This window comes from Oncorhynchus masou, chromosome 5 (assembly GCF_036934945.1).
Source record: "Oncorhynchus masou masou isolate Uvic2021 chromosome 5, UVic_Omas_1.1, whole genome shotgun sequence".
In the NCBI taxonomy this organism is placed as follows: domain Eukaryota; kingdom Metazoa; phylum Chordata; class Actinopteri; order Salmoniformes; family Salmonidae; genus Oncorhynchus; species Oncorhynchus masou.
Genome location: NC_088216.1, coordinates 70,772,407 through 70,796,946, shown reverse-complemented (window position 1 = coordinate 70,796,946; position 24,540 = coordinate 70,772,407). Strand labels below are relative to the sequence as shown.

General features: G+C 46.2%; 1 protein-coding gene across 1 annotated transcript in view; it reads right to left on the bottom strand.

The window, feature by feature from the left end:
* Positions 1 to 2,257: 2,257 nt before the first annotated feature.
* The window catches only part of LOC135540175 (nuclear receptor coactivator 3-like), a 34,632-nt gene continuing 12,349 nt past the window's right edge, over positions 2,258 to 24,540 (bottom strand). The window contains 21 exon segments of the mRNA XM_064966611.1: positions 2,258 to 4,158; positions 4,287 to 4,458; positions 4,548 to 4,728; positions 4,969 to 5,194; positions 5,392 to 5,493; positions 5,641 to 5,997; positions 6,116 to 6,287; positions 6,482 to 6,599; positions 6,719 to 6,952; positions 7,167 to 7,367; positions 7,525 to 7,648; positions 7,744 to 9,227; positions 9,230 to 9,318; positions 9,481 to 9,628; positions 9,825 to 9,968; positions 10,221 to 10,307; positions 10,513 to 10,707; positions 10,815 to 10,989; positions 11,179 to 11,279; positions 12,459 to 12,619; positions 12,857 to 12,961. Of these exon segments, the coding sequence (XP_064822683.1) occupies positions 4,147 to 4,158; positions 4,287 to 4,458; positions 4,548 to 4,728; positions 4,969 to 5,194; positions 5,392 to 5,493; positions 5,641 to 5,997; positions 6,116 to 6,287; positions 6,482 to 6,599; positions 6,719 to 6,952; positions 7,167 to 7,367; positions 7,525 to 7,648; positions 7,744 to 9,227; positions 9,230 to 9,318; positions 9,481 to 9,628; positions 9,825 to 9,968; positions 10,221 to 10,307; positions 10,513 to 10,707; positions 10,815 to 10,989; positions 11,179 to 11,279; positions 12,459 to 12,619; positions 12,857 to 12,942 (4,569 nt within the window). The 5' untranslated portion in view covers positions 12,943 to 12,961 and the 3' untranslated portion in view covers positions 2,258 to 4,146.

Here is a 24,540-nt window from a genome sequence, read left to right as displayed (position 1 = left end):
CTGTTTGAATGATTGAAAAGTCAGTTAATTTTGTCAGAGGAAAGTCAAAGAGTCCTCTTCCAGGCTACAGACATCAATTCAACGTCGGTTCAACGTACTTTCAATAAAATGAGGTGGAAACAATGTTGATTGAACCAGTCTTGTGAGTTCTAAATGGGAAGGTTTTGTAGGCTACAGATGGGGTCTAGTTTACACAGTAATATATGCTTAACATTTGTTTGCCTTAATGCCAAACAATCACAAAACAGTAAAATTATATTGTATCTTTCCTGAATACTTTAGGCATGCATGCGTATTGTAGCCTGTTTGTCTATGTTTTTTTGGAATACCTTATAATATACCGCACCCATGTGGCCACTTGGTAGACTGCAGTCCACCGAAATGACATCAACTGTCTGTCTTGTTCATGGATAATTGACATGCTATAAACTGGTACCAAGTGAAGGCAGCAATCGGACCACAGCTGTCATTTGTGTAAAGCAACCACCATGCAATGTTATTGGGATGTGAGCTACACTCTTTACGGTTCAAAACGTCATTCCAAATTCCTTCTTGTAAAATATACTGAACAAAAATGTAAAAACAGAACATGCAACAATTTCAAAGATTTTACTGAGTAACAGTTTATAATAAAGGAAATCACAAATTTTGAATAAAATCATCAGGCCCTAATCTGGGAATACAGATATTTGTGACCAACAGATGCATATCTTTAAAAAAGGTAGCGGCGGGGATAAGAAAACCAGTCAGTATCTGGTGTTACCACCACTTGCCTCATGCAGTGTGACATCTTTCGCATAGTTGATCAGGCTGTTGATTGTGGCCTGTGGAATGTTGTCCCACTCCTTTTCAATGGCTTTGCTTAGTTGCTGGAAATTGGAGGGAACTGGAACACGCTGATCCAGAGCTTCCCAAACATGCTTAACATGTGACATTTCTGGTGAGTATGCAAGCCATAGAAGAACTGGGACATTTTCACCTTACAGGAATTGTGTACAGATCCTTGCGAAATGGGGCCATGCATAATGCTGAAACATCAGGTGATGGTGGGGGATGAATGGGACGACAATGGGCCTCTGTATCTCATCACAGTATATCTGTACATTCAAATGACCATAGATGAAATTCAATTCTGTTTGTTGTCCGTAGCTTATGCCTGCCCATACAATAACCCCACCATGGGGCACTCTGTTCACGTCGACATCAGCAAACTGCATGCCCATGACACCATACATGTGGTCTGCGGTTGTGAGGCTGGTTGTATGTACTGCTAAATTCTCTAAAACTACGTTGGAGGCAGCTTAGGGTAGGGAAATTAACTATTTTATCTGCCAATAGCTCTGCTCTGGTGGAGATTCCTGCAGTCAGTATGCCAATTGCACACTCCCTCAAAACTTGACACATCTATGACATTGTGTTGCGTAACAAACCTGCTCATTTTAGTGGCCCTTTATTGTCCCCAGCACAAGGTGACCTGTGTAATGAACATGCTGTTTAATCAGCTTCTTGATATGTCATACTTGTCAGGTGGATTGATTATCTTGGCAAAGGAGAAATGCTCACGAACAGGGATGTAAACACATTGTTGCACAACATGAGAAATATGCTGTGTGTGGAACAATTCTGGGACCTTTTATTTCAGCCCATGAAACCAACACTTTACATGTTGCGTTTATATATTTTTGTTCAGCACACACTCTACCTGGGTTGCACCTGTGAAATACACCAGTGAATGCAAATTGAAGCAGTATATATATAAAATCATGGGCCCCCAGATAAGTAATAATAGTATTAGGCTTGAGGTGGAGTGTCAAGAGCGCCACCCTCTGGTGTTATTGCGCCATGAGAAGGACAAAGCAATTTGACCCTGATTTGAACCTTTGGTGCACATGTGTTATAATGCCAGCCCGATTCTGATTTTCTTTTGAAATTCACCAATTGGTCTTTTCACCCATCAGATTAGCTCTGAAAAAGATCTGATGTTAAAGGATCAAATGACCAAATAGTGGAAGATTTTTTTAAACCAGGATATGGCTGCTTATCTAAACGCAGCCTAAATGAGGCATTTACTTACATATGGCTCATCAATCCATTGGTAGAGTAGGCCAAGATTAACCTCCATTGCTGTCTTTTCCAGCTTGTTCCACCCTATGAAAAGTTCTTGGTGTCCTGTCTCAAGATCCAGAGATGAGCCGAGCCATGCCTCAGATAACCCTCAATTCTTCTTGATTAATAAATTGTGGACAAAAGACAACTGTTGGAGCCATGAGTGTTTAAATAGAAATTTCTATTTACATCAATATCAACATCAGTTAATGCTAGCCAGGTCCTTTGGGATGTCACTAACCATAACCATTTTTAAGAAATGTTAACTTAGAGATGTCCCAAGGATCCAGAATAGCATGGCCCTATCAACATCGAGAATAAAAACATCAGAATATACATCCTGTAAAACAAAGGAAAACTACAAAAATTAACTTAACCAGGTGAATCCTTTGTTTGACTTAATTGCATTTCTACATAATGAAATTACTTAAGTAATTAAACTGGACAAAACAGAATGTTATTTTCAGGAAAAAAAAAAGTAAGAGGTTGATATGCCTTTCATTCTGTTGCATGCCACTGCAAAAGTTTCGCTAGTCACTGAATCACCCATCCACATATTACTGCTACTGTTAGCTACCCACTGGCTTCTGAACAACAGTACTCAGTCCCCTAAGCTATCAGTACAATATAATATGACGATATGTACCTAGTTACTGTCTGCATATACAAAGCATAGATAAAAATGTACACTGTAAAAAACCATACAAAGAACTGGAAAAATATCTTTGGATTGCGCAAGATTTAAAGGTACATTTCTTGGAGTCAAGAGTAACAGTCAAAGGACATAACACACTAGTGAGAGCTAGGAAAGAAAGGAAGAACTACTTTATAAACAGTCCTTAGTCAATAACGCCACCCCACCTCTTTCTATAATACTCATAGACACGCCAACACAGCAGCTTGACAGGAAGCTCTGCTCATTTGAGACTCTGTCCTTTCTTCATTCACTGCAATTTCAAAGCTCCAAACTGTCAATGCACCATATATCCAAATAAAAGTGTTTCTAAAAGGAAACACATGGCTGTTATCACTTAGAAGAAACATGTTCAGAGGATAATGACAAAGTTGAAAGTGGGAAACCCTCACTCATCAGTCCAAAACATTAAAATAAACTGCAAACTAAAATGGTATTGACCTTGTAGACAAATACACAAGTTAGAATTTGACCAAGTCTCATACTCTGTGCAAAAAAAGTGATCTATAAAAAGCATGTAGGATACTTTTGTAGCATATTTACATTTTATATTCACATAGAATAAATTGACATTAATACTGCAGTACCGTTTGCTTGAGTTTGACACTCCGTTTCCATCTGAAGAAAGTTGTATTGCTTGAATCTGCATAATATAGAAATAATCTGCGCTAACAGCTCCCCAATTTTTTTATTTATTTTTAATTAAATAGAGGGGCATATCCAAAGGATAAAAGAAAAAGAAAGCAATGCTGTGAATGCATTGAATCTAGTAAGGCTGTAATGACTAAGAAATATTGCAACAATCCTTTTACATAGAAGCCCTCTGGTAAAGTGCAGCCATAGCTAGTTGTACCGTATCCCATCCTGTATCAAATAGATTCTGTTTCCCAGCACACATACTATGCGGCCTCCTCTGGTGTAGCAGACACTCCCACAGGAAGAACAAGCAGGGCCTCTTCTTGAACTAAGTCATACACACACCACCCAAAGAGGGGCAAGCCTACAACGGAGGGGCAAGCCTACAACGGAGGGGCAAGCCTACAACGGAGGGGCAAGCCTACAACGGAGGGGCAAGCCTACAACGGAGGGGCAAGCCTACAACGGGAGGCTGCATTAGGTATGAGGTGCATCTTTATTCCAGTCTCTCACTGTGTAGTTGGTTTCACTGTGGCTTATTATGAGTATCCTCCACGCGCAAACCGGAAAACCATGGAGGGAGAAGATCTTGGGGCTGTGTCCGGTGACCCCTAGTCATCCCTTCATCCACCCACACTGCAGACACATAGGTGGGGCACTGCAGTCTTTGCTGACCTCCTGGTGAGGGCTCTTATAGACTACATACGTTTTCAGCAATATTTCTGTAAATGACAAATTGGATGGACAGATGTTACAATAAATCCACACTGTTCAGGCTGAGCTATCAAACCACTACCGGGAAGTTATTACCTTGAACTATTTTAATATATTAACATTTCAAACCATCTACCTGTTCAGGTCCCATTGGCATCCGGCCCATTCCCATGGAGTTCATGCCCATCTGTGCTCCACCAGCACTACTGACCGGGCCTGGCCCGCCCATGGAGCCATTCATCATCATGGGCCCCCCAAACTGGCCTGGGTTCCCCTGCTGGGTGAACTGATGATGCTGGGGGTATGAGCTGAAACACAGAAAGAACAGAGTAGAGAAGATCGAGAGAACAGGAAGTAATGTTTTTTTCCCACATTATAATTAGCTTATCAGACATACTTGTTCCGTGGAATTCCACCCTGTGGCCAGCCTTTCATGTCTGCTGACTGGTACATGGGGCTGCTGTAGGGGTGGTGTTGCATCATGGGATTCTGAGGCCCTCCCACACAACCTGGCATCATGTTGCTGGGCGGGCTGCTGCCTGCTCCTACAAACGAGTGGTCCCCCTGCTGGCTCATTCCTGTAATGACAGCCAGGTCTTAGAATGAACAATGCATACTTGTAATGATGCGTTAGAAATAGCAGTTAGAAAGAGGACAGTTAACATTACAACCCCTTTGAATGGGCAAACTCCTCGTCAGGAAGTTATGAATGGGAAAGGGAGTAGGGACAGGAGTATAGAGCCCTCTATTTTAGAGAATAGCCAATGGAGGAGATGCTTCAAGGCTAATAAATAAATAGAAATGTATCCTGGTCAGACCATAGTTCCCGCCGTAGTTGAACTGCTGCTGTCCTGGCTGGTTCATGGGGGGTCCTGCCATTGGGTTGTCCATGCCTGCAGGGGCCGTGATGTTAGGTGGGGGGCTGAAGCCTTCTGCTGCAGCCTGTTGCTGCTGCATCAGCATCATCATCCTCTGTCTCCTCATCTGTAGTGTCATCATCTCTCTGCTGCGCTGAGCCATCATCTGAGCATTCAGGAATCCAGGCTGCCCAAGCAGACAGGGGAAACCACTGATATTTCACTACTCTCGCAATAACAGGTGCTAACCATATGTATGTGACCAATAAAATGTGATGGGATGGGTTTAATCAGTGTGTGTGTGTGTGTGTGTGTGTGTGTGTGGTCTGCCCTACCAGATGTTGATTTTATGGAACATGACATGGGAGGGGTTTGACTACCTACCTGACTCCCCATACTGGGCTGCATCCCAGGCCGCAACGCAGGGTTTCCTGTAGGGGTATTCTCCATCTTGATGCCCATACCCTGACGGGTCTGGTTCATGAACTGCAGAGGGAGAGAATAAAGTTAGTCACATTTGCCATCCATATAGGTGATCCACCTGCCTGCGTTCAAGTGCCTCAACATCTAGACATCACAATCAAATATAGCCTTTTCTGCAACTTTGAAGTGGCGTGTGCCATATGCTCATACCTGCTGGCCCTGTAACCTCTGCACCAGCTGCTGTCTAAGGGGCTTGATGGCACTCATCATGCGGGGTCTCATGTTGGCGCGGGGGTGGCCAATCTCCCCCATGCCAGGGAAGCCCCCTGAGCCTTGCTGGCCCCCCATCTGGTTCATCATGTGGTTGAAACCAGCAGGGGACTGGCCCTGCATGGGGTTACCCCCATAGGCTGACTGTATGCCCATAGAGGGGGGTCCTGGGTACCCCTGGCTATACATGGGCTTCTGCTCCATCCCCATGGAGGTGTCTGGTCCTGGGCCAGCGAAGGGCTCGGATGGGTGCCTCCGCCCCGGACCTGGCTGTGGCTGCTGCTCTGGACCCTGAGTCTGGGAAGGAGAGGGGTTAGACATGGTCAATATAACAGTATGATTATTGTCACATGGTTTAAAGGCACTGTAAATAAAAGACTCAGCTCCATGTTATCTGGAAGTCCTCATAAGGTACCTGTCCTACGAGGTCGGGGATGCCCAGGGCCCGGTCGATTTCCTCCAGGGCGATAACATCAGTGTTGTTGAGCAGAGAGTCCAGCTGGTCCAGCAGCGCCAGCTCATCACTCTGCCCCTGGCTGGTGGAGGGCGGAACCAGGAGCTCATCCAGGGGGTTCCCAAACTGACGCCTGGTACACAACAAGGAAGGGGGGTTAGTACAGTACAGGCACCAGTTGTACTGTATACAGAGGGCCAACACACTCCAGACCAAGTGCTAATTATGTTTGGGTTAACAGGAGAGAGCAAACAGATGAGGGTGGAACAATGAGGCAGACAGCGAGTGTGTATAAATGTGTGCGTGTTTATGATGATGGTTTTTCACCTATTTGTATTAGTGGGTGGTCTGTCCATTCCCATGGCACTGTCAGGCCAGGAGGGGGAGTGAGGTGGAGGACCCTGCCCACTGAAGGGACTCATCCCCATATTCACCTCATTGGAAGCTACAGAGAGTAGAATTCAGCATGAACCAAATTATACACAAACACGCATACAGTTGGTCATAAATACTCAACCAAACAACATGTAATATTCACTCACCCCGCCCACACACACTACATACCCATTTCCATGAGTTGCTGCTTCAGCATAGACCTGGTGTTGCCAGGTAAACTATTGGATCGGTTGACCAAGGGGCCTCTCATTATGCCCTTGGAGTTGAAGTCCATCCCTGGCCGTCCCATTAAGGGGTGTCCTGGTGCCCCCACAGGACTGCCACTGGACCTTGGCATCCCCCAGTCACCTTGCCCTGCCATGGAGGGCCGCTGTGGCATCCCCATAGCCCTGTTCATACCTCCTAGGGAACAGTCGTGTTAACGTCCATTAATTAAATACATCTAACTGTAGTACTGAACAGCAGTGCTGTCATTGGAGTGTAATAAGGAGAGGCCAGAAAGGTCAATAGATTGAGAGGTTAAGGGGAAAAATCCAAATGCTGAAACCAATCAACCCAACGTAAGTGAGCAAGTACATTTTTTGGGGGACGGCACGACCCTGTGGTGGACACATACCCATGCCTCCAGGTCCTGGAAAACCGTTGGTTATGCCTGACCGGATAGGGGCCTCCATGTTCTCCAGTTTGATGAGGGTGGGGCAGGGGACGTTCCTCCTCCCTGCCAGACCTCCACCACCATCCAGGGGCCTAGCGTCCAATGACAGAGCCCTTTGGAGGGGACCACGCTGGGCAGACATCATGGCTCCTTTCCCCCCATCTGGAACACACAGAGGAAGGGTCAATACAGGCCAAGGACAAACACTATACATATGGTAAGAATGTGTGGTTTGCTGCATAAGTCATTTAAAATGGGCAACATATTAATACTTCTGGAATTATCTATTCAGAATTAGCAGAAACTCATGCTAGTTTACCATGTAAACTGTCTGGGCCACTTCCCCGCTGGTTTCCCCCTTTTCCTGCTCTGGAGTCGGGCTCGGGATAAAACCCAGAGCTGGCGTTCCTGCAGCCTCCAAGAATTGTCTCCAGGGTTTCCAACTGGGAAGGAAAACAAACAAATATTACTGTTAACAAGCTGCTCTTTGCTGAATAAATATAAATCAATTAACCATAGGCACAACGTCTCTCCCTACCTCATCAGGTGGTTCAGTCTTGACCTTCCCCACCATGGGGTTGGGTTCAGAGGTTGTGACCCCTGAGGCTCCCCTCCCCTCTAGGTCATCCAGCTTTGGCTTGACATCACTCCTTGCCCCTTCAGAGTCATCCTTGTTGAGGAGGTAGTGGAGGAGGGCATGGGTCTTCTCCTTCTTGGGGCTGTGCTGCTCTTGCTTCATCTCAGCCCCCCTTGCTCCTGGCCCCAATCCTGGACCTCCTGGCCCAGCCTCTGGACCACCATCAGCGACCTTTCCCGTGGCCTCAGCTGTGATACGGGCCACCTCATCTGGGGTGTTGCCATTCTGCAGCAGCTTGTGGAGTATCTTGTGCTTCTCCTGCAGGGACTGGTTGGAAAAGTGTGCTGCTGCAGCCCCTGTTCCTAGGCCTTGCTGTCCCACTGCAGCAGTGGAGGACGACACACCCGTGGAGGGGCTGGGCATACCCTGCATGTCGTCCTTGGCCTCAGAGCCCATGGGGGTGGTGACTGGGCCAGCCTGGGGGTTATGGGGCACCAGCTCCTCTGTAGGGGAGGTGAGGAGCTGCAGGAGCTTCTTATGGCCCCCCTTGTTGTCAGGGACCCGTCGGTTGGCTTCTCCCCAGGCTGGGCCCTCCCTGTTGGCCTGGCTGTCTGGCTTGTCTGAGGTCCCCTCTGTGGTGGGGGTGTGTTGCTGCTGCTGCTCCCCTCCACTGGCCAGTGAGCTACTCGGGCTCTTGGAGTCTGAACTGCCTGGTTTACAGACCGTGCCCTGCCACTGGCTTTGTCCCTGCTGGGTAGAGTTGACGCTTGGGGAGCTGTCAGTCTTGTGTGCGGGGGGAGAGGTGAGTGCAGGTAGAGAGGTGCCCACCCCCTCACTGATGGCCTGGAGGGCATTTAGGGAGCTGCTGGAGAAGCCAGTGCTAACTCCAGACCCCCCTGGGTGACCCGAGCTCATGGGAGAGTGCATACCTCCTGGGGAGAAGGGGCTAGCGCACATTTTGGGGCTCCCCCTTACTCTAGGGGAGCCCATGATGTTCTGCTGGGGGGCATTCATACCTGGACTGCCCTGAGGGGGGCTAGTCATGGCCCCCATGCTGTACCCCGCTCCATGGAATGGGGCCTGCTGCTGCTGAGGATGCTGTAGATGCTGCTGATGCATTCCAGGGAGGCTCATCTGACTCCTCTGGTTCATCCGATTTATCTGGTTCATCTGACTCATAGAATTAATCTGGTTCATGGAATTCATCTGAGAGCTCATTGGATGCATGGAGTTTGTTTGATTAATGGAATTAATATGACTCATATTGTTCATTGAATTCATTTGAGAGTTCATTTGATGTATCGAAGGGTTAATTTGATTAATCGAGTTAGTCTGATTAATACAGTTCATCCTGTTGCCAGCTGCATACGGGGGCCCGGCTCTTTGACCCATGTGCCCCTGCTCTGCCCCCGTGCCGAAGCCCCTATTCATGCCACCCATGCCCCCCCAGGAGCCATGTTCATCTGGGTGTTGGAGAGGCCCATGCCCTGGTGCCTCATCACACCCCCCTGGTTGGTTTGGAAGCCATTCTGCTCCCTGGCAGAGAGAAGGAGAGGTCAGGAGTGGAAAACACTATCTACAATACAGTAAAAACCTTAATCTGACCTACTACAACTGGACAAAGAAAACAGTCAAATCCTACACCGAGTGGGTGATGGTGATGCCATGGTTCTGAGCGCACCAAGCTGACATACTAACCTCTGTAGCAGGTGGGTAGAAAGGAAGGTGGGTGGCTCATTGGAGATGTGGTTACGACACAGTTCGCTCCTGGTTTGAGCAGTGACCGGGGTGCCGTCGGAGAGAGAGAACCGGTAAGATGGCGTCTCGGCACGGCCATGCAGAAAGGCTGGAGAGAACCATGAAAACAGAAAATGAGACTGACCAACCAACATACTTATCACCTAATAGTAGTCTGTTATAAATTAGGAGCAGAGATGCTTTGTACTTGTGCATGTATTGCTCAGTATCAAGGTGAGACATTGAGAAGTCATGGTTATATTGCAGGGAGCCAGAAGAGAAGAGTATAACAGAGAGAGACGTACCCTCCTGGTAGTGACGTTTGTAGGACCAGGGCTGGCCCTCACTGCGATGGAGGAACATTTGCATGCAGCGCCTCACCAGATCCTCCCAGCCTGGATGCATGGTAGTGTGGAGAGAACTCTGCTGTTCGATCTCTATCAGTTTACCTATCAAACAACCCAACCAAAGGGCAGGGGTCACATACATTGCAACTGTATTCTTATTTCGTTCTGAAATACAAATGTTCTGTGTCCCAGACTCAAATTCATGTTCTAAAACGGTACAGTCCTCAATATATGCAGATCAATAGACATTCCCAACAGTTCGAGAGCGTGTTCGGTTACTCAGATTGAACGAATGGCGCGAGCATTTGAATAGAGAATGAACACGTGACTGTAGTGCGTTTACAGTCGTCTCACCTGAGAGCTCATGACGGGTGCTGAACCTCTCGGTCCTCTCCACTGCATTGACGCGACGGGCCACGCAGATCATACACGACTGCAGGTCTGGACATACACAGCCACAGCCCAGTCAGTATACACAATCATTCTCAAATAAACCGAGATCAGGCTCTACAACACTTCTGTCCCAGTTCCCATAATACATTTACAGAAAGTCAATGTGAGAAGTACAGCAGATCTGCATCATAAATAGAAAATACACATTTAACTGTTACACATGATTGAGGATGTCCTGCCCCTAGTCTGCTACCTTCTTCCTCCATCATGGCACGGGGCTGGGTCAGGGCAAAGCACTGCATGGTCTCGTATCGCTGCCTGTTGGGACCCTCAGACTGCCCATGGTTCTGATGGTTCTGTCCGTGACCGTATTTCACCAGCATACGGCAGTTAAAGGTGTGGCTCTTCTGTCGCAGTGCCTCTCCTCCCCATGACCCACCATTGGGTGCTGGATGTGATAAAGGGACACAATTACTTTCATGCCCTTCTGCAGTGCCACAAAATAAAAGTGAAATGACATATGTTCAAGTTTTATTGGGACTGTGTGTCTCGCACGGTTGTTCTTGGGCAGGTTCTTGTGCAGCTGCTCCCGGTCATCCTCATGGAGGATGTTGTAGACAGAGGTATTGATGAGCTCCTCCTGTTTGTACTGTAGGTACTGGGTCACGTTGTCAGACACAAACACGACACTGCCCTTCCGGTTCACCACAAACAGAAACCCATCCAGGGCCTGAGGCAGAGGAGAGAGGGGGAGAGAGGAACAGGGGGAGATAATTGTGTTTGTCAATAACTATCAATACTAATGTTTATGACCAGCTGCACATAAGAGCTATTCACAGTCTTGTATGTCACCGATTCAACATAAGGAGGTGAACCTAATTACACTGCCCTTTGACCCCCACCCTGGCCACAGGCTAACCTGTAGTAGCAGCGGTCCCAGATGGTCCTTGTCAATGACCCCTTGACCAGTGGAAGACACATCTGCCTTCTGGACGTCGTCATCGCTGCATGAACTCTTCCCTGCAGAGGGACAAGGATCCACAGTCACTTCACATTAGGTAAGGTAAATCCAGTTATTATAGTGCAACATTGCAGGACATAACTCTAAACAAGCAGCTTGATATCAATTGTGGAATTGTGATGATAAATTAGAAACATAACTGCAAAACAGTTTTGCAGGAGACCGAAATTAGCCTACAGACACCAGTTATCCAGCCAACCATGTCACAGTAGAAATGACCAACTTGTCCACCACCAGAAGGCAATATTAACTACATTTATATACTTCTAAAAATACCATTAGATTAAATCATGATATAGTTCAGTGTTCAACATATTCTGAATCGAAGAGAAATTCACTTGGACGGAAGGGAGAGCTTGAACAATAGATTTTGGTTCTTGATTTAGAGTCACAAGGCTAACAGTAATGTGAGGGAAGAGATGAAAGAGTATAACTAAATTAGACAGGAGTAAATGAATTGGAGAAAGAGGGCAAGAGATGTGTGGTTAAAAGGTAACAGAAAAAGAGGGCCTTCATCATTCACTGCCTGTAACTATGGCAACTTGGCTGTACAAAGCTCCAAGCAGCAGCAGCCAGCTGTGGCCCTGGGGTGGATACCAATCCAATAACTTTCCTTCCTTCCCACCTTCCTCACTGGTCTAATCCGAGTGGATTGCATCGGTATAAACTGCACATAATTTACCTGAAGGCTAGGTGGAGCTAATACCATACTGCTTACACGATCCAACCACTTCAGAGCCACAAAGGACAAAGGGGGGTTTATGGTGCTGGAATCTCTCGCTTGTCTTGAGAGCCCTCCCCTTCCACCCTGCTCTCCAGTCCCATCCGTCTCCCAGGCTGGGCCTGCCACTCCAGTGCAAACAGACACATGAGCCTGGAGCACCATGGCCTTGAGCCATCACGACTCAATTACAGGTGTTCATTTCTCCCAAACACAAACACTGAGTCCAGGCCAGGCAGCCACCACATAACAGCTTCATCACTGACAGTCTCTACAGCCCAGTTTGACACGGCATCCTCCTAATCATAAAACCATGCACTGAGCAAATACTACAGCAATGATTTATGAATGACTTACCATGTTCTCCTGACCTCCTTTTTTTGTTAAGCTAAAATCAAAAACATGCTGATATTAAGAGCACACTCGTGGCATCAGTAGAGCATTGGGGAGCTGGTACCTTGCTCTTTGATTTGCCTAATCTGCCGGACGGTTTCCTTGAGGATGGCACATTTGTCTGGCTTCACGTTGAAGCTGACCATGTTGCTGAGGTTGGCAGAGATCAGCTCGGCCAGCTCCTCGATGTATTTACTCTCCTGCTCCCTTCTGCGCTTGTCACACCTGCAGGGTGGGGGAGGGTACGGTCAAATGTCACCATGACAACCACACCTATCCCTCCATAATGAACAGAAATCCATGGGAATGAAAAATAGATATTGAAGCTAAGGAAAGAGGCATTTCACAGAGGCTAGTGAGGAAAGAAAACTCTTTGCTTGTAAACACACTAAGACAGGCACACACAAAAAGAGAGAAAGGAAGGAGATGCAGACGGAAGCACAGCTCCCAACAGTGACTCGCCCAAGGCCTGGTGTATCACAGGTGGAGATCTTGCGTTTCCGTTCGGAGCACATGGGCGCCATGGAGTTGTCTGCCACGCCACTCATCCTCAGCACATATCAGCACCTGGGGAGACAAGACAGATCTGAGACGCAGACACTGACTGACATGTGACCAGTGCTACTGACTGGCTTATTGTACTTCATTCCACTCTGATTTATGCATTAGAGGAAGGGTTTCCAGACACTTTTACTCAGGCCCCACTTCCAGCATTGGGGATCATCTCATCTTTTTCTATGGGCACATGCACTGTTAATGTCACACACACAAAAAAAAAAAAAGTACACGCCCCTCAAAAAAAATTGTGCAGGTTTTAAAGGTCATTTTCTTGCAATTCTATACATTTTCCCATTGCTAATGTGCATTCATGTGATATGAGTGACTCAAACATAACTAAATCCATGGGCTAAAAAACATTAGCTGACATGGGTTAGTTGATCTGGACATTTCTGACAAGTTATAAATAGCTACGGTATGCAATGACAAGAGGAAAACTGATGTACTAGCCAATTTCGAAATTGCAACTTGTGCATTCTACTATTACAACTTTTAAGATTAAGTTGAAAGCCGTTCTGAGCCCTGCCCCCACTGCGTTAGGCCTCTTCTTCGTGCACCTTGTTCAAGAGGTTTGTCCTTTACTACTATTATTCCATATACTAACTACCAAAATCCCTTTGCTATTTCTTTTGAATTGACATATTAACAAAGGCGATTCAGACAGTAAGCCGAGTTAGCTAGTAGCTATACAAGTCTCACTACATAGCATTTGATAGGAGGAAAATCACATCTGTTCCAGTGTGAGGGACTGATGTGATTTAAAGCCTCTGGAGAAATGGGTCATCCTGCGTTCAGCCTGCTGCTGCCTGCTCTACTCCTCCTTCTCTAGCAGTACAGTAGTCAAACACCAGCACAGGGACAAGCTGAATTGTGTTCATGGAAAGCAATAAAAATGTTGGTCCTGAGATTAGACTATACTGCATTCACGTTTCCAACAGCCCCTGCCTCCACTACACACCTCTTCTCTTCATGTCCACTTCTCTTACCCCGAATCCTCCCTCTACAGCTGCTGTTCCCTTCTTCGTAGACACTGCCCTTGTTTTCCTCCCCTGGACGGGCCTTGACCCACTCAGGGTTCACACCAGAGGAAGACGGCCACTACTTTCCCTTCCCGCACAACAAAGAAAGAAAAAAATACAAGTTCATTGTTCCAGCGCTTGAGAGGTAGGCTACGGCACACACAAACTGAAATGGGCAGGCAAGCACACTGGCACACAGACATACTGTCTTTCACACAATCGTACACACACACACACACACACGCTATGAGCTCATCATTCTGGAGTGGAAAACTGCAGAATGGATGAGAGCCGTTATGCAACCTCAGTCCAAAACTGCAGGCTTGGACATGTAGAGCACCACCTCTGACACTCCTAGAGGGTTTCTCAATATACATACTACCGTGCTCCACACGCTCATACTCCAAGTGCATTCTCCGAAGACGTTTTTGTGAAGATCAGATAGTGTGGAGAACACACAAAACATTTGAGAAGCACCCACACCCCCCTACTGTATTACCTCATGCTGCACCCCCATTCACTGAACCTTCTTCCAGCCAGGACAATGGCAACAATAGTTACAGTAGCTAGCTGATGGTTATGAAGTATGTGAGAATCATAGTCATTTTTGCCATCTGGTTAGATTAACTAATGTTAATGCAGATGTCAATTCTTCATGGGTAGCTAGCTAAATTATTTGTGGCTAAATCTGGCTTGCTAGCTAATAGAAGTTTCTAGCCTGTTAGCGCTATTGACTTTAAAGGGTAAAAAAATAAAAAAAATAACACTAGGCAAGTCAGTTAAAAACAAATTCTTATTTACAATGACAGCCAACCACGGCCAAACCTGGGCCAATTGCGCGCCGCCCTATGGGACACCCAATCATGTCCGGATGTGATACAGCCTGGAATCGAACCAGGGACTGTAGTGACACCTCAGATGCAGTGCCATAGACCGCTGCGCCACTCGGGAACCCGGATTTACGACCTATGCACACAACAGTGGGTATCGGGGCGGCAGGTAGCCTAGTGGTTAGAGCATTGGACTAGTAACCGAAAGGTTGCAAGATCGAATCCCCGAGGTGACAAGGTAAAGATCTGTCGTTCTGCTCCTGAACAAGGCAGTTAACTAGGCCGTCATTGAAAATAAGAATTTGTTCTTAACCGACTTGCCTAGTAAAATTATGCTAAATTAAAACATTGTAGGCAGGTAGAAAAAAAATTTCCAAATTACATGTATTTATTCACTTATCAAGAAAATATTGTAACCAGGCAACATACAGTATGCGATGTGATTGGGCAAGATTTCAATCCGAAGTCAGTTTATTTTCTCTCGCTTCAGCTCAAACAATGGCCGCCATTGATTTCAAGAAAATGTGCATACTTTGTTGAAGCTTCAAAAATATGCATAAACGGAGTATGCATTTGATTTGTGCTCCTCCTTCGCATACTTTGATCTGGACTCGTACACCGACCCTCCCGTGCTAGGAGCACAGTAGTATGCATTGAGAAACAGTCCTAGTCTCCTGTAGAGCACCACCACGGACACACTCCTAGTCATACGTCTCCACTGCATGCTCCCTGTTCAATCTCCTTTTCACCATCCCCCCAAAATCTCTTTCCCTCATCCCCCCAAAATCTCTTTCCCTCATCCCCCCCACACCTTAGAGCAGAGTCCCGCTTGTCGGTACTGAAAGAAAAGATCAAGCTATATAGCTTGACTGTATACAAGATATAGGGGGAAAAGAACAAGAAAGTGGTTGTATAGGAGACTGCAGTGAAAAGTTATTTCCTTGTACAAATCTTTCCGTTGCACAATATCATAAGGTGGTGCTGGTAAAGCATATGAATATTGGTTTCCTCAAATATTTTGACAACCATGCTGCCCAGTGGCATCAAACTGAATATATTTGTATACATGCACAAAACACTAAGAACACCTTCCTAATATTGAGGCACACCCCTTTTTGCCCTCAGAACACTCAATTTGTTGGGGAATTGACTCAACAAGGTGTCAAAAGCATTCCACAGGGATGCTGGCCCATGTTGACTCCAAAGTGTCCCACAGTTGTCAATTTGGCTAGATGTCTTTTGGGTGGTGGACCATTCTTGAAACACAGGAAACTGTTGTGTGAAAAACCCAGCAACGCTGCAGTTCTTGACACTCATTCAAAGGCACTTAAATCTCGTCTTGCCCATTCACTCTCTGAATGGCACGCATACACAATCCATGTCCCAATTGTTTCACAGCTTAAACATGATTTAACTTGTCTTCTCCCCTTCAGCTACACTGATTGTAGTGGATTAACAGGTGACGTTAATTAATAAGAAATCAGACTGACATGGTGAAGCCAGGTGAAAGCTAGGTCATTCCATGTTGTTCGCTTTTAATTCAACTTTTCAACAAACCTATACTCTGAAAAGGAAGGAAACAAATGTACAACAGATAGATATACCCTTTCTATTTCAGAGAGTTGTCTCGTCTGAACAGAAGCCCACCATAAACAAGTCACAACACGCCTGGCATTATGTAAATTATCCTGAATCAGCCACTTCTGACAATGTGAAACTTGCCCAGAGATGTTTGTTCCAGGTACGGGGCAGGTTTTAAAGTGATACGAATTGAAAGCGGTTAACGGTTTTATAAGACAGCATAGGCCTACAAAGTTTGTTGAACTAGATTGAGCATCTGGAGAATGAGTTGCAGTGTAAATGGCATGGACTCCACTGCACATGTTCACCACCTGATTGTGTCCAATCCCAATCCATTCAGTCTATGACCTCTGTCTCAGCACAGCCTGTTATGAGAGAAGAGACCAGTTCACCCACTGTACACTGGCAGGTCTAAAGCAAGTTCTCTGACCAAAAAAACAACTGAGCAGTAAAGGGTCAATGGATGCTACCAGTCAGTCTGACAGACAGGACTAAGATAAAAAGGTGAGAGTTGGTGAACAAAATTAACCAAACCCAAAGTGGCTCCTGAAAATTGTAACATAACAAACCAAGATAATTTGGCTATTTTGAGTTTGTTCACCAACTTGCTTTTATTAGAGATGTTTTAATGTGGACTATGTCCCACCTTCTAAGCACTACAGTAATGAGGGACCCCATTGGCTGGCAGATACTATTTCGAACAGAACCTACACGCTTCTACTTCCTGTTAACTTCTAGGTGACAGGGGGCAGTATTTTCATGTCCGGATGAAATGCATGCCCAAATTCAACTGCCTGCTACTCATCCCCAGAAGATATGCATATTATTAGTAGATTTGGATAGGCAACACTGAAGTTAAGTTTCTAAAACCGTTTGAATCATATCTGAGTATACCTGAAATTATGTAGCAGGCCAAACCCAGAGGAAAAACATGCATATTTTTTTTGTAGGTCACTCTTTTCAATGTTAATCCAGATTTCTCAGGGACCTCCTTGCAGTTCCTGTCACTTCCACTGGATGTCAGTCTTTAGAAATTGGTTGAAGTTATTCCTTTGTGTAATGAAGAAGTACAGCCATCTTGAACGATGGTCACTTGAAGTGTACTGTTAGATAGAGGCGCGTGATCAGAAAGCATGCGTCAGTTTGTTTTCTTCCTGTATTGAACACAGATCATCCAGTCTTCAATTTTATCGATTATTTACGTAAAAAAAGTACCTAAAGTTGTATTACAAGAGTAGTTTGAAATGTTTTGGCAAAGTTTACAGGTAACTTTTGAGATATTTTGTAGTCATGTTGAGCAAGTTGGAACCTGTGTTTTTCTGGATCAAACGTGCCGGACGGAATTAATTGAACAAAAGGACAATTTGTGATGTTTATGGGACATATAGGAGTGCCAACAAAAGAAGCTCGTCAAAGGCGTGAATTATATTTTTATTTCTGAGGTGTGTCGCGCCTGCAGGGTTGAAACCTGGTTTCTCTTTGTTTGCGGAGGTGCTATCCTCAGATAACAGCATTGTTTACGTTCGCCAAAAAGCCTTTATGAAATCTGACAAGTTGGCTGAATTCACAACAAGTGTCTATCTATCCCTGTTCTCTCCTCTCTGCACAGACCATACAAACGCTCCACACCGCGTGGCCGCGGCCACCCTAATCTGGTGGTCCCAGCGCGCACGACCCACGTGGAGTTCCAGGTCTCCGGTAGCCTCGAACTGCCGATCTGCGGCCAACAAGGCAGAGTTCATCTCAGCCTATGCCTCCCTCCAGTCCCTCGACTTCTTGGCACTGACGGAAACATGGATCACCACAGATAACACTGCTACTCCTACTGCTCTCTCTTCGTCCGCCCACGTGTTCTCGCACACCCCGAGAGCTTCTGGTCAGCGGGGTGGTGGCACCGGGATCCTCATCTCTCCCAAATGGTCATTCTCTCTTTCTCCCCTTACCCATCTGTCTATCGCCTCCTTTGAATTCCATGCTGTCACAGTTACCAGCCCTTTCAAGCTTAACATCCTTATCATTTATCGCCCTCCAGGTTCCCTCGGAGAGTTCATCAATGAGCTTGATGCCTTGATAAGCTCCTTTCCTGAGGACGGCTCACCTCTCACAGTCCTGGGCGACTTTAACCTCCCCACGTCTACCTTTGACTCATTCCTCTCTGCCTCCTTCTTTCCACTCCTCTCCTCTTTTGACCTCACCCTCTCACCTTCCCCCCCTACTCACAAGGCAGGCAATACGCTCGACCTCATCTTTACTAGATGCTGTTCTTCCACTAACCTCATTGCAACTCCCCTCCAAGTCTCCGACCACTACCTTGTATCCTTTTCCCTCTCGCTCTCATCCAACACTTCCCACAATGCCCCTACTCGGATGGTATCGCGCCGTCCCAACCTTCGCTCTCTCTCCCCCGCTACTCTCTCCTCTTCCATCCTATCGTCTCGTCCCTCTGCTCAAACATTCTCAAACCTATCTCCTTCTTCTGCCTCCTCAACCCTCCTCTTCCCTTTCTGCATCCTTTGACTCTCTATGTCCCCTATCCTCCAGGCCGGCTCGGTCCTCCCCTCCCGCTCCGTGGCTCGACGACTCATTGCGAGCTCACAGAACAGGGCTCCGGGCAGCCGAGCGGAAATGGAGGAAAACTCGCCTCCCTGCGGACCTGGCATCCTTTCACTCCCTCCTCTCTACATTTTCCTCCTCTGTCTCTGCTGCTAAAGCCACTTTCTACCACTCTAAATTCCAAGCATCTGCCTCTAACCCTAGGAAGCTCTTTGCCACCTTCTCCTCCCTCCTGAATCCTCCCCCCCCTCCTCCCTCTCTGCAGATGACTTCGTCAACCATTTTGAAAAGAAGGTCGACGACATCCGATCCTCGTTTGCTAAGTCAAACGACACCGCTGGTTCTGCTCACACTGCCCTACCCTGTGCTCTGACCTCTTTCTCCCCTCTCTCTCCAGATGAAATCTCGCTTCTTGTGACGGCCGGCCGCCCAACAACCTGCCCGCTTGACCCTATCCCCTCCTCTCTTCTCCAGACCATTTCCGGAGACCTTCTCCCTTACCTCACCTCGCTCATCAACTCATCCCTGACCGCTGGCTACGTCCCTTCCGTCTTCAGGAGAGCGAGAGTTGCACCCCTTCTGAAAAAACCTACACTCGATCCCTCCGATGTCAACAACTACAGACCAGTATCCCTTCTTTCTTTTCTCTCCAAAACTCTTGAACGTGCCGTCCTTGGCCAGCTCTCCCGCTATCTCTCTCAGAATGACCTTCTTGATCCAAATCAGTCAGGTTTCAAGACTAGTCATTCAACTGAGACTGCTCTTCTCTGTATCACGGAGGCGCTCCGCACTGCTAAAGCTAACTCTCTCTCCTCTGCTCTCATCCTTCTAGACCTATCGGCTGCCTTCGATACTGTGAACCATCAGATCCTCCTCTCCACCCTCTCCGAGTTGGGCATCTCCGGCGAGGCCCGCGCTTGGATTGCGTCCTACCTGACAGGTCGCTCCTACCAGGTGGCGTGTCTCCTCGCCACGCGCTCTCACCACTGGTGTCCCCCAGGGCTCTGTTCTAGGCCATCTCCTATTCTCGCTATACACCAAGTCACTTGGCTCTGTCATAACCTCACATGGTCTCTCCTATCATTGCTATGCAGACGACACACAATTAATCTTCTCCTTTCCCCCTTCTGATGACCAGGTGGCGAATCGCATCTCTGCATGTCTGGCAGACATATCAGTGTGGATGACGGATCACCACCTCAAGCTGAACCTCGGCAAGACGGAGCTGCTCTTCCTCCCGGGAAGGACTGCCCGTTCCATGATCTCGCCATCACGGTTGACAACTCCATTGTGTCCTCCTCCCAGAGCGCTAAGAACCTTGGCGTGATCCTGGACAACACCCTGTCGTTCTCAACTAACATCAAGGCGGTGGCCCGTTCCTGTAGGTTCATGCTCTACAACATCCGCAGAGTACGACCCTGCCTCACACAGGAAGCGGCGCAGGTCCTAATCCAGGCACTTGTCATCTCCCGTCTGGATTACTGCAACTCGCTGTTGGCTGGGCTCCCTGCCTGTGCCATTAAACCCCTACAACTCATCCAGAACGCCGCAGCCCGTCTGGTGTTCAACCTTCCCAAGTTCTCTCACGTCACCCCGCTCCTCCGCTCTCTCCACTGGCTTCCAGTTGAAGCTCGCATCCGCTACAAGACCATGGTGCTTGCCTACGGAGCTGTGAGGGGAACGGCACCGCAGTACCGCCAGGCTCTGATCAGGCCCTACACCCAAACAAGGGCACTGCGTTCATCCACCTCTGGCCTGCTCGCCTCCCTACCACTGAGGAAGTACAGTTCCCGCTCAGCCCAGTCAAAACTGTTCGCTGCTCTGGCCCCCCAATGGTGGAACAAACTCCCTCACGACGCCAGGACAGCGGAGTCAATCACCACCTTCCGGAGACACCTGAAACCCCACCTCTTCAAGGAATACCTAGGATAGGATAAAGTAATCCTTCTCACCCCCCCTTAAATGATTTAGATGCACTATTGTAAAGTGGCTGTTCCACTGGATGTCATAAGGTGAATTCACTAATTTGTAAGTCGCTCTGGATAAGAGCGTCTGCCAAATGACTTAAATGTAATGTAAATGTAAGTGTAGCTTTAATTTGCTATCTTGCATGTGTGATTTAATGAAAGTGTGATTTTTATAGTAATTTATTTGAATTTGGCGCTAGCGTCCCACATATCCCACAGAGGTTAATTAAAATGTTTAATATTTGGTAGAACTTCATGGGAACATCTATTCTAAAAAGAAACAGGAAAAGGGTCTCCCAAGGTTCTCCCACAGCAACTGAGATAAAAAGGTACAGCTGAAGGCAGCTGAATATGATGGGGGGGAGGTGCAGTAGAAGGGAGGAAGAGGAGGTATATTAAGGAGAGGAGGAAGAGCGTTGGGCTGAGTACTAGAGCTGCAGTGTCCCTTGGTCAGGACCAGAATAGCGAGGAGCCAGGGACATTCCAGCAGAGCCTGAAATCAAGGCTGTAATCTGAGCTCTGTGAGATGCAGGCTAAATAACAAACATGTCCCACCCAAAACAAAGAAAACACAAACGGACTTAACATACCACAGCTTTCACACTCACAGCTACGCGCAAATGTATACATAACCACAACATACTAAGCCGCCAAGCCATCAACCACTGATGATACCATCCTGAGTGGGATCGGTCTTCAAATATAAAAATTGTGGCAGAAACATTTGGAGCCTCTTTAACCATGTATAACTACCCCCCTCACCCACCCTTCCTCTTCCACATAGTCTTACAGAAACAAAGGCATCTACTGGATTTTATGACAAGTGCAAAAGGAAACAGAATTACTTCCTGTTTTTCTTCAAAGACCAGCCCCACCTCGGGAGCATGCTTAAGAGTTATCACACTTTGGGATGACGACAGGTACATTACAATAGCTGCTGCTCACACTGCTGGAGCTTTTCTCCCGTGTCAACCCAGTGTCATATCCATTTTATACAATTGAACTAGACAGACTTGTGCACATTACAAATGATGTGTTTTCACAACCATGTACAGTTCCTTCAGAAAGTATTCATACCTATTGACTTATTCCACATTTTGCGGTGTTACAGCCTGAATTCTAAATGGTTTAAATATATTCTCACCCACCTACACACACACACACACACACACACACAAAATAATAATGACAAAGTGAAAACATGTTTAGACATTTTAGCCAATGTATTGAAAATGAAATATTCCCATCCCTGAGACAATTCATGTTACAATCACCATTGGCAGTGATAAAAGCTGTGAGTCTATGGGTAAGTCAAAGAGCCTTGCACACCTGGATAGTGTATTGATACACTATGCTCAATGACTGCTTTTTTTTACCAATAGGTGCCCTTCTTTGCAAGGCATTGGAAAACCTCCCTGGTCTTTGTGGTTGAATCGGTTTGAAATTCCCTGCTCGACTGAGGGACCTTACAGATAATTGTTTGCATGTGTGAGGTACAGAGAAGAGGTAGTCATTAAAATGCATGTTAAACACTAGTGTTGCAACTGAATACATGACTTAAGCACATGTTAACTCTTGAACTTGAAAGGGGTTGAATACTTTTTGACTGAAGACTTTATTTTACCTTTAATTAAACTAGGCAAGTCCATTAAGAACAAATTCTTATTTTCAATGACGGCCTAGGAACAGTGGGTTTAACTGCCTTGTTCAGGGGCAGAACAACAGATTTTTACCTTGTCAGCTCAGGGACTTGATCTTGCAACCTTTCGGTTAGTAGTCCAGCGCTCTAATCACTAGGCTACCTGCGACCCAGGCAGGCTTTCTATTTTTTATTCAATTTGTTAAAAGTCTAAAAATAGAACTCCACTTCGACATTGTGCGCGCACGCGTGGCAGTGACCCAAATGACTAAAATGAAATCCATTTTAAATTCTGATTGTAAAACTAAAAAGGTGTTAAAAAGTCAAATGGGTGTGAATACTCTGAAGGCACTGTACATGTGCCAGAGTTCACCACAGAATCCTAACAACCGTTTCATCCATTTGTGAAAACACATTCAATTCTCATGAAAACAGAGTGAGTGAGCCAGAAAACTAACTTGAGATAAAGTCAAAGAAATACGATGCACAATGGGACTAAAGTGCAGCGAGGCAGACAAATGCCAAGTGTGTGTACATGTGCAGACTTCTAAAAAGTTCAGCTGTAAAAAAATATTTTAAAAAACTATAGGAAAGCCTCTATTAGGAAGTACACTGGCAGCTCCAAATTACAGTCAAACCCTGACGCAAGAAAAGCATGGGGGAAAACTTTAACTGTTCCTCGTCTGCACTTCAGAGCAGGACAGTCTGGAGTTGAATCTGGTTGCTCTCTCCTCCTCTATCCATCCCAAGAGCCGTAACACACACCCCACGTGTAAAGTTTGTCCCATGTTTAATGAGCAGAAATAAAAGATTTCAGTAAATTTCCACACGCACAAAGATTATTTCTCTACAATTTGTATGCATCCCTGTTAGTGAGCATTTCTCCTTTACCAAGATAATCCATCCATCTGACAGGTGTGGAATATCAAGAAGCTGATTAAACAGCATGCTCATTACACAGGTGCACGTTGTGCTGGGGACAATAAAAAGCCACTAAAATGTGCAGTATTGTCACAACACAATGCCACGGATGTCTCAAGTTGAGGCCGCATGCAATTGGCATGCTAATTGCAGGAATGTCCCCTAGAGCTGTTGCCAGATAATTAAATGTTCATTTCTTGCATAAGCCGACAACGTCATTATAGAGAACTTGGCAGTATGTCCAACCGGCCTCACAACCGCAGACCATGTGTAGCCATGCCAGCCCATCCGGTTTCTTCACCTAAAGGATCGTCTGACACTAGCCACCCGGATAGCTGATGAAACGGAGTATTTCTGTCTGTAATAAAGTCATTTTCTGGGGAAAAACTCATTCCGATTGGCCGGGCCTGTCTCACAAGTGGGTGGGCCTACGCCCTCCCAGGCCAACCCAAGGCTGCGCACCTGCCCAGTTCATAGATAAAAATTAATTAATTAATTAACAGTTCATAAGGAAATCAGTCAATTTTAAATAAATTATTAGATTTCCTTATATTAATATAAAATAACTGAAATTGTTGCATGTTGTGTTAAAATGCTAACAAGCACATAGCGAACATTTTGTACAGTTTGACCTAAACTATACAAGTAACTAAAAATACTCATTGATCTCTTGATCCAGGAGGGGATTATTTGCTGTTACCAAGTAAAATGCTTGATTTTGGAAGTAGCTAACATGCAAACCAAAAATGCACAATTGTAGAGCATTTATCACATTTTAGAGCGTTACCTTAATTTATTTTTATTTTACTAGGCAAGTCAGTTAAGAACAAACTTATTTTCAATGACGCCAGATTTGTACATTGTCAGCTGGAGGATTCCAACTTGCAACCTTCCGGCTACTAGTCCAACGCTCAAACCACTAGGCTACCCTAGTTGTGAATTGCATACCGTAATTAGATCACCTGGAGCATGCTGTACAACAGTGAGTGACACAGAAGGCTCTGGACTCTCATTGTGTGCTTGTGAACAAACATGACTGAGAACTACCATAAACACCATAATAATGTGACAGGTGAAA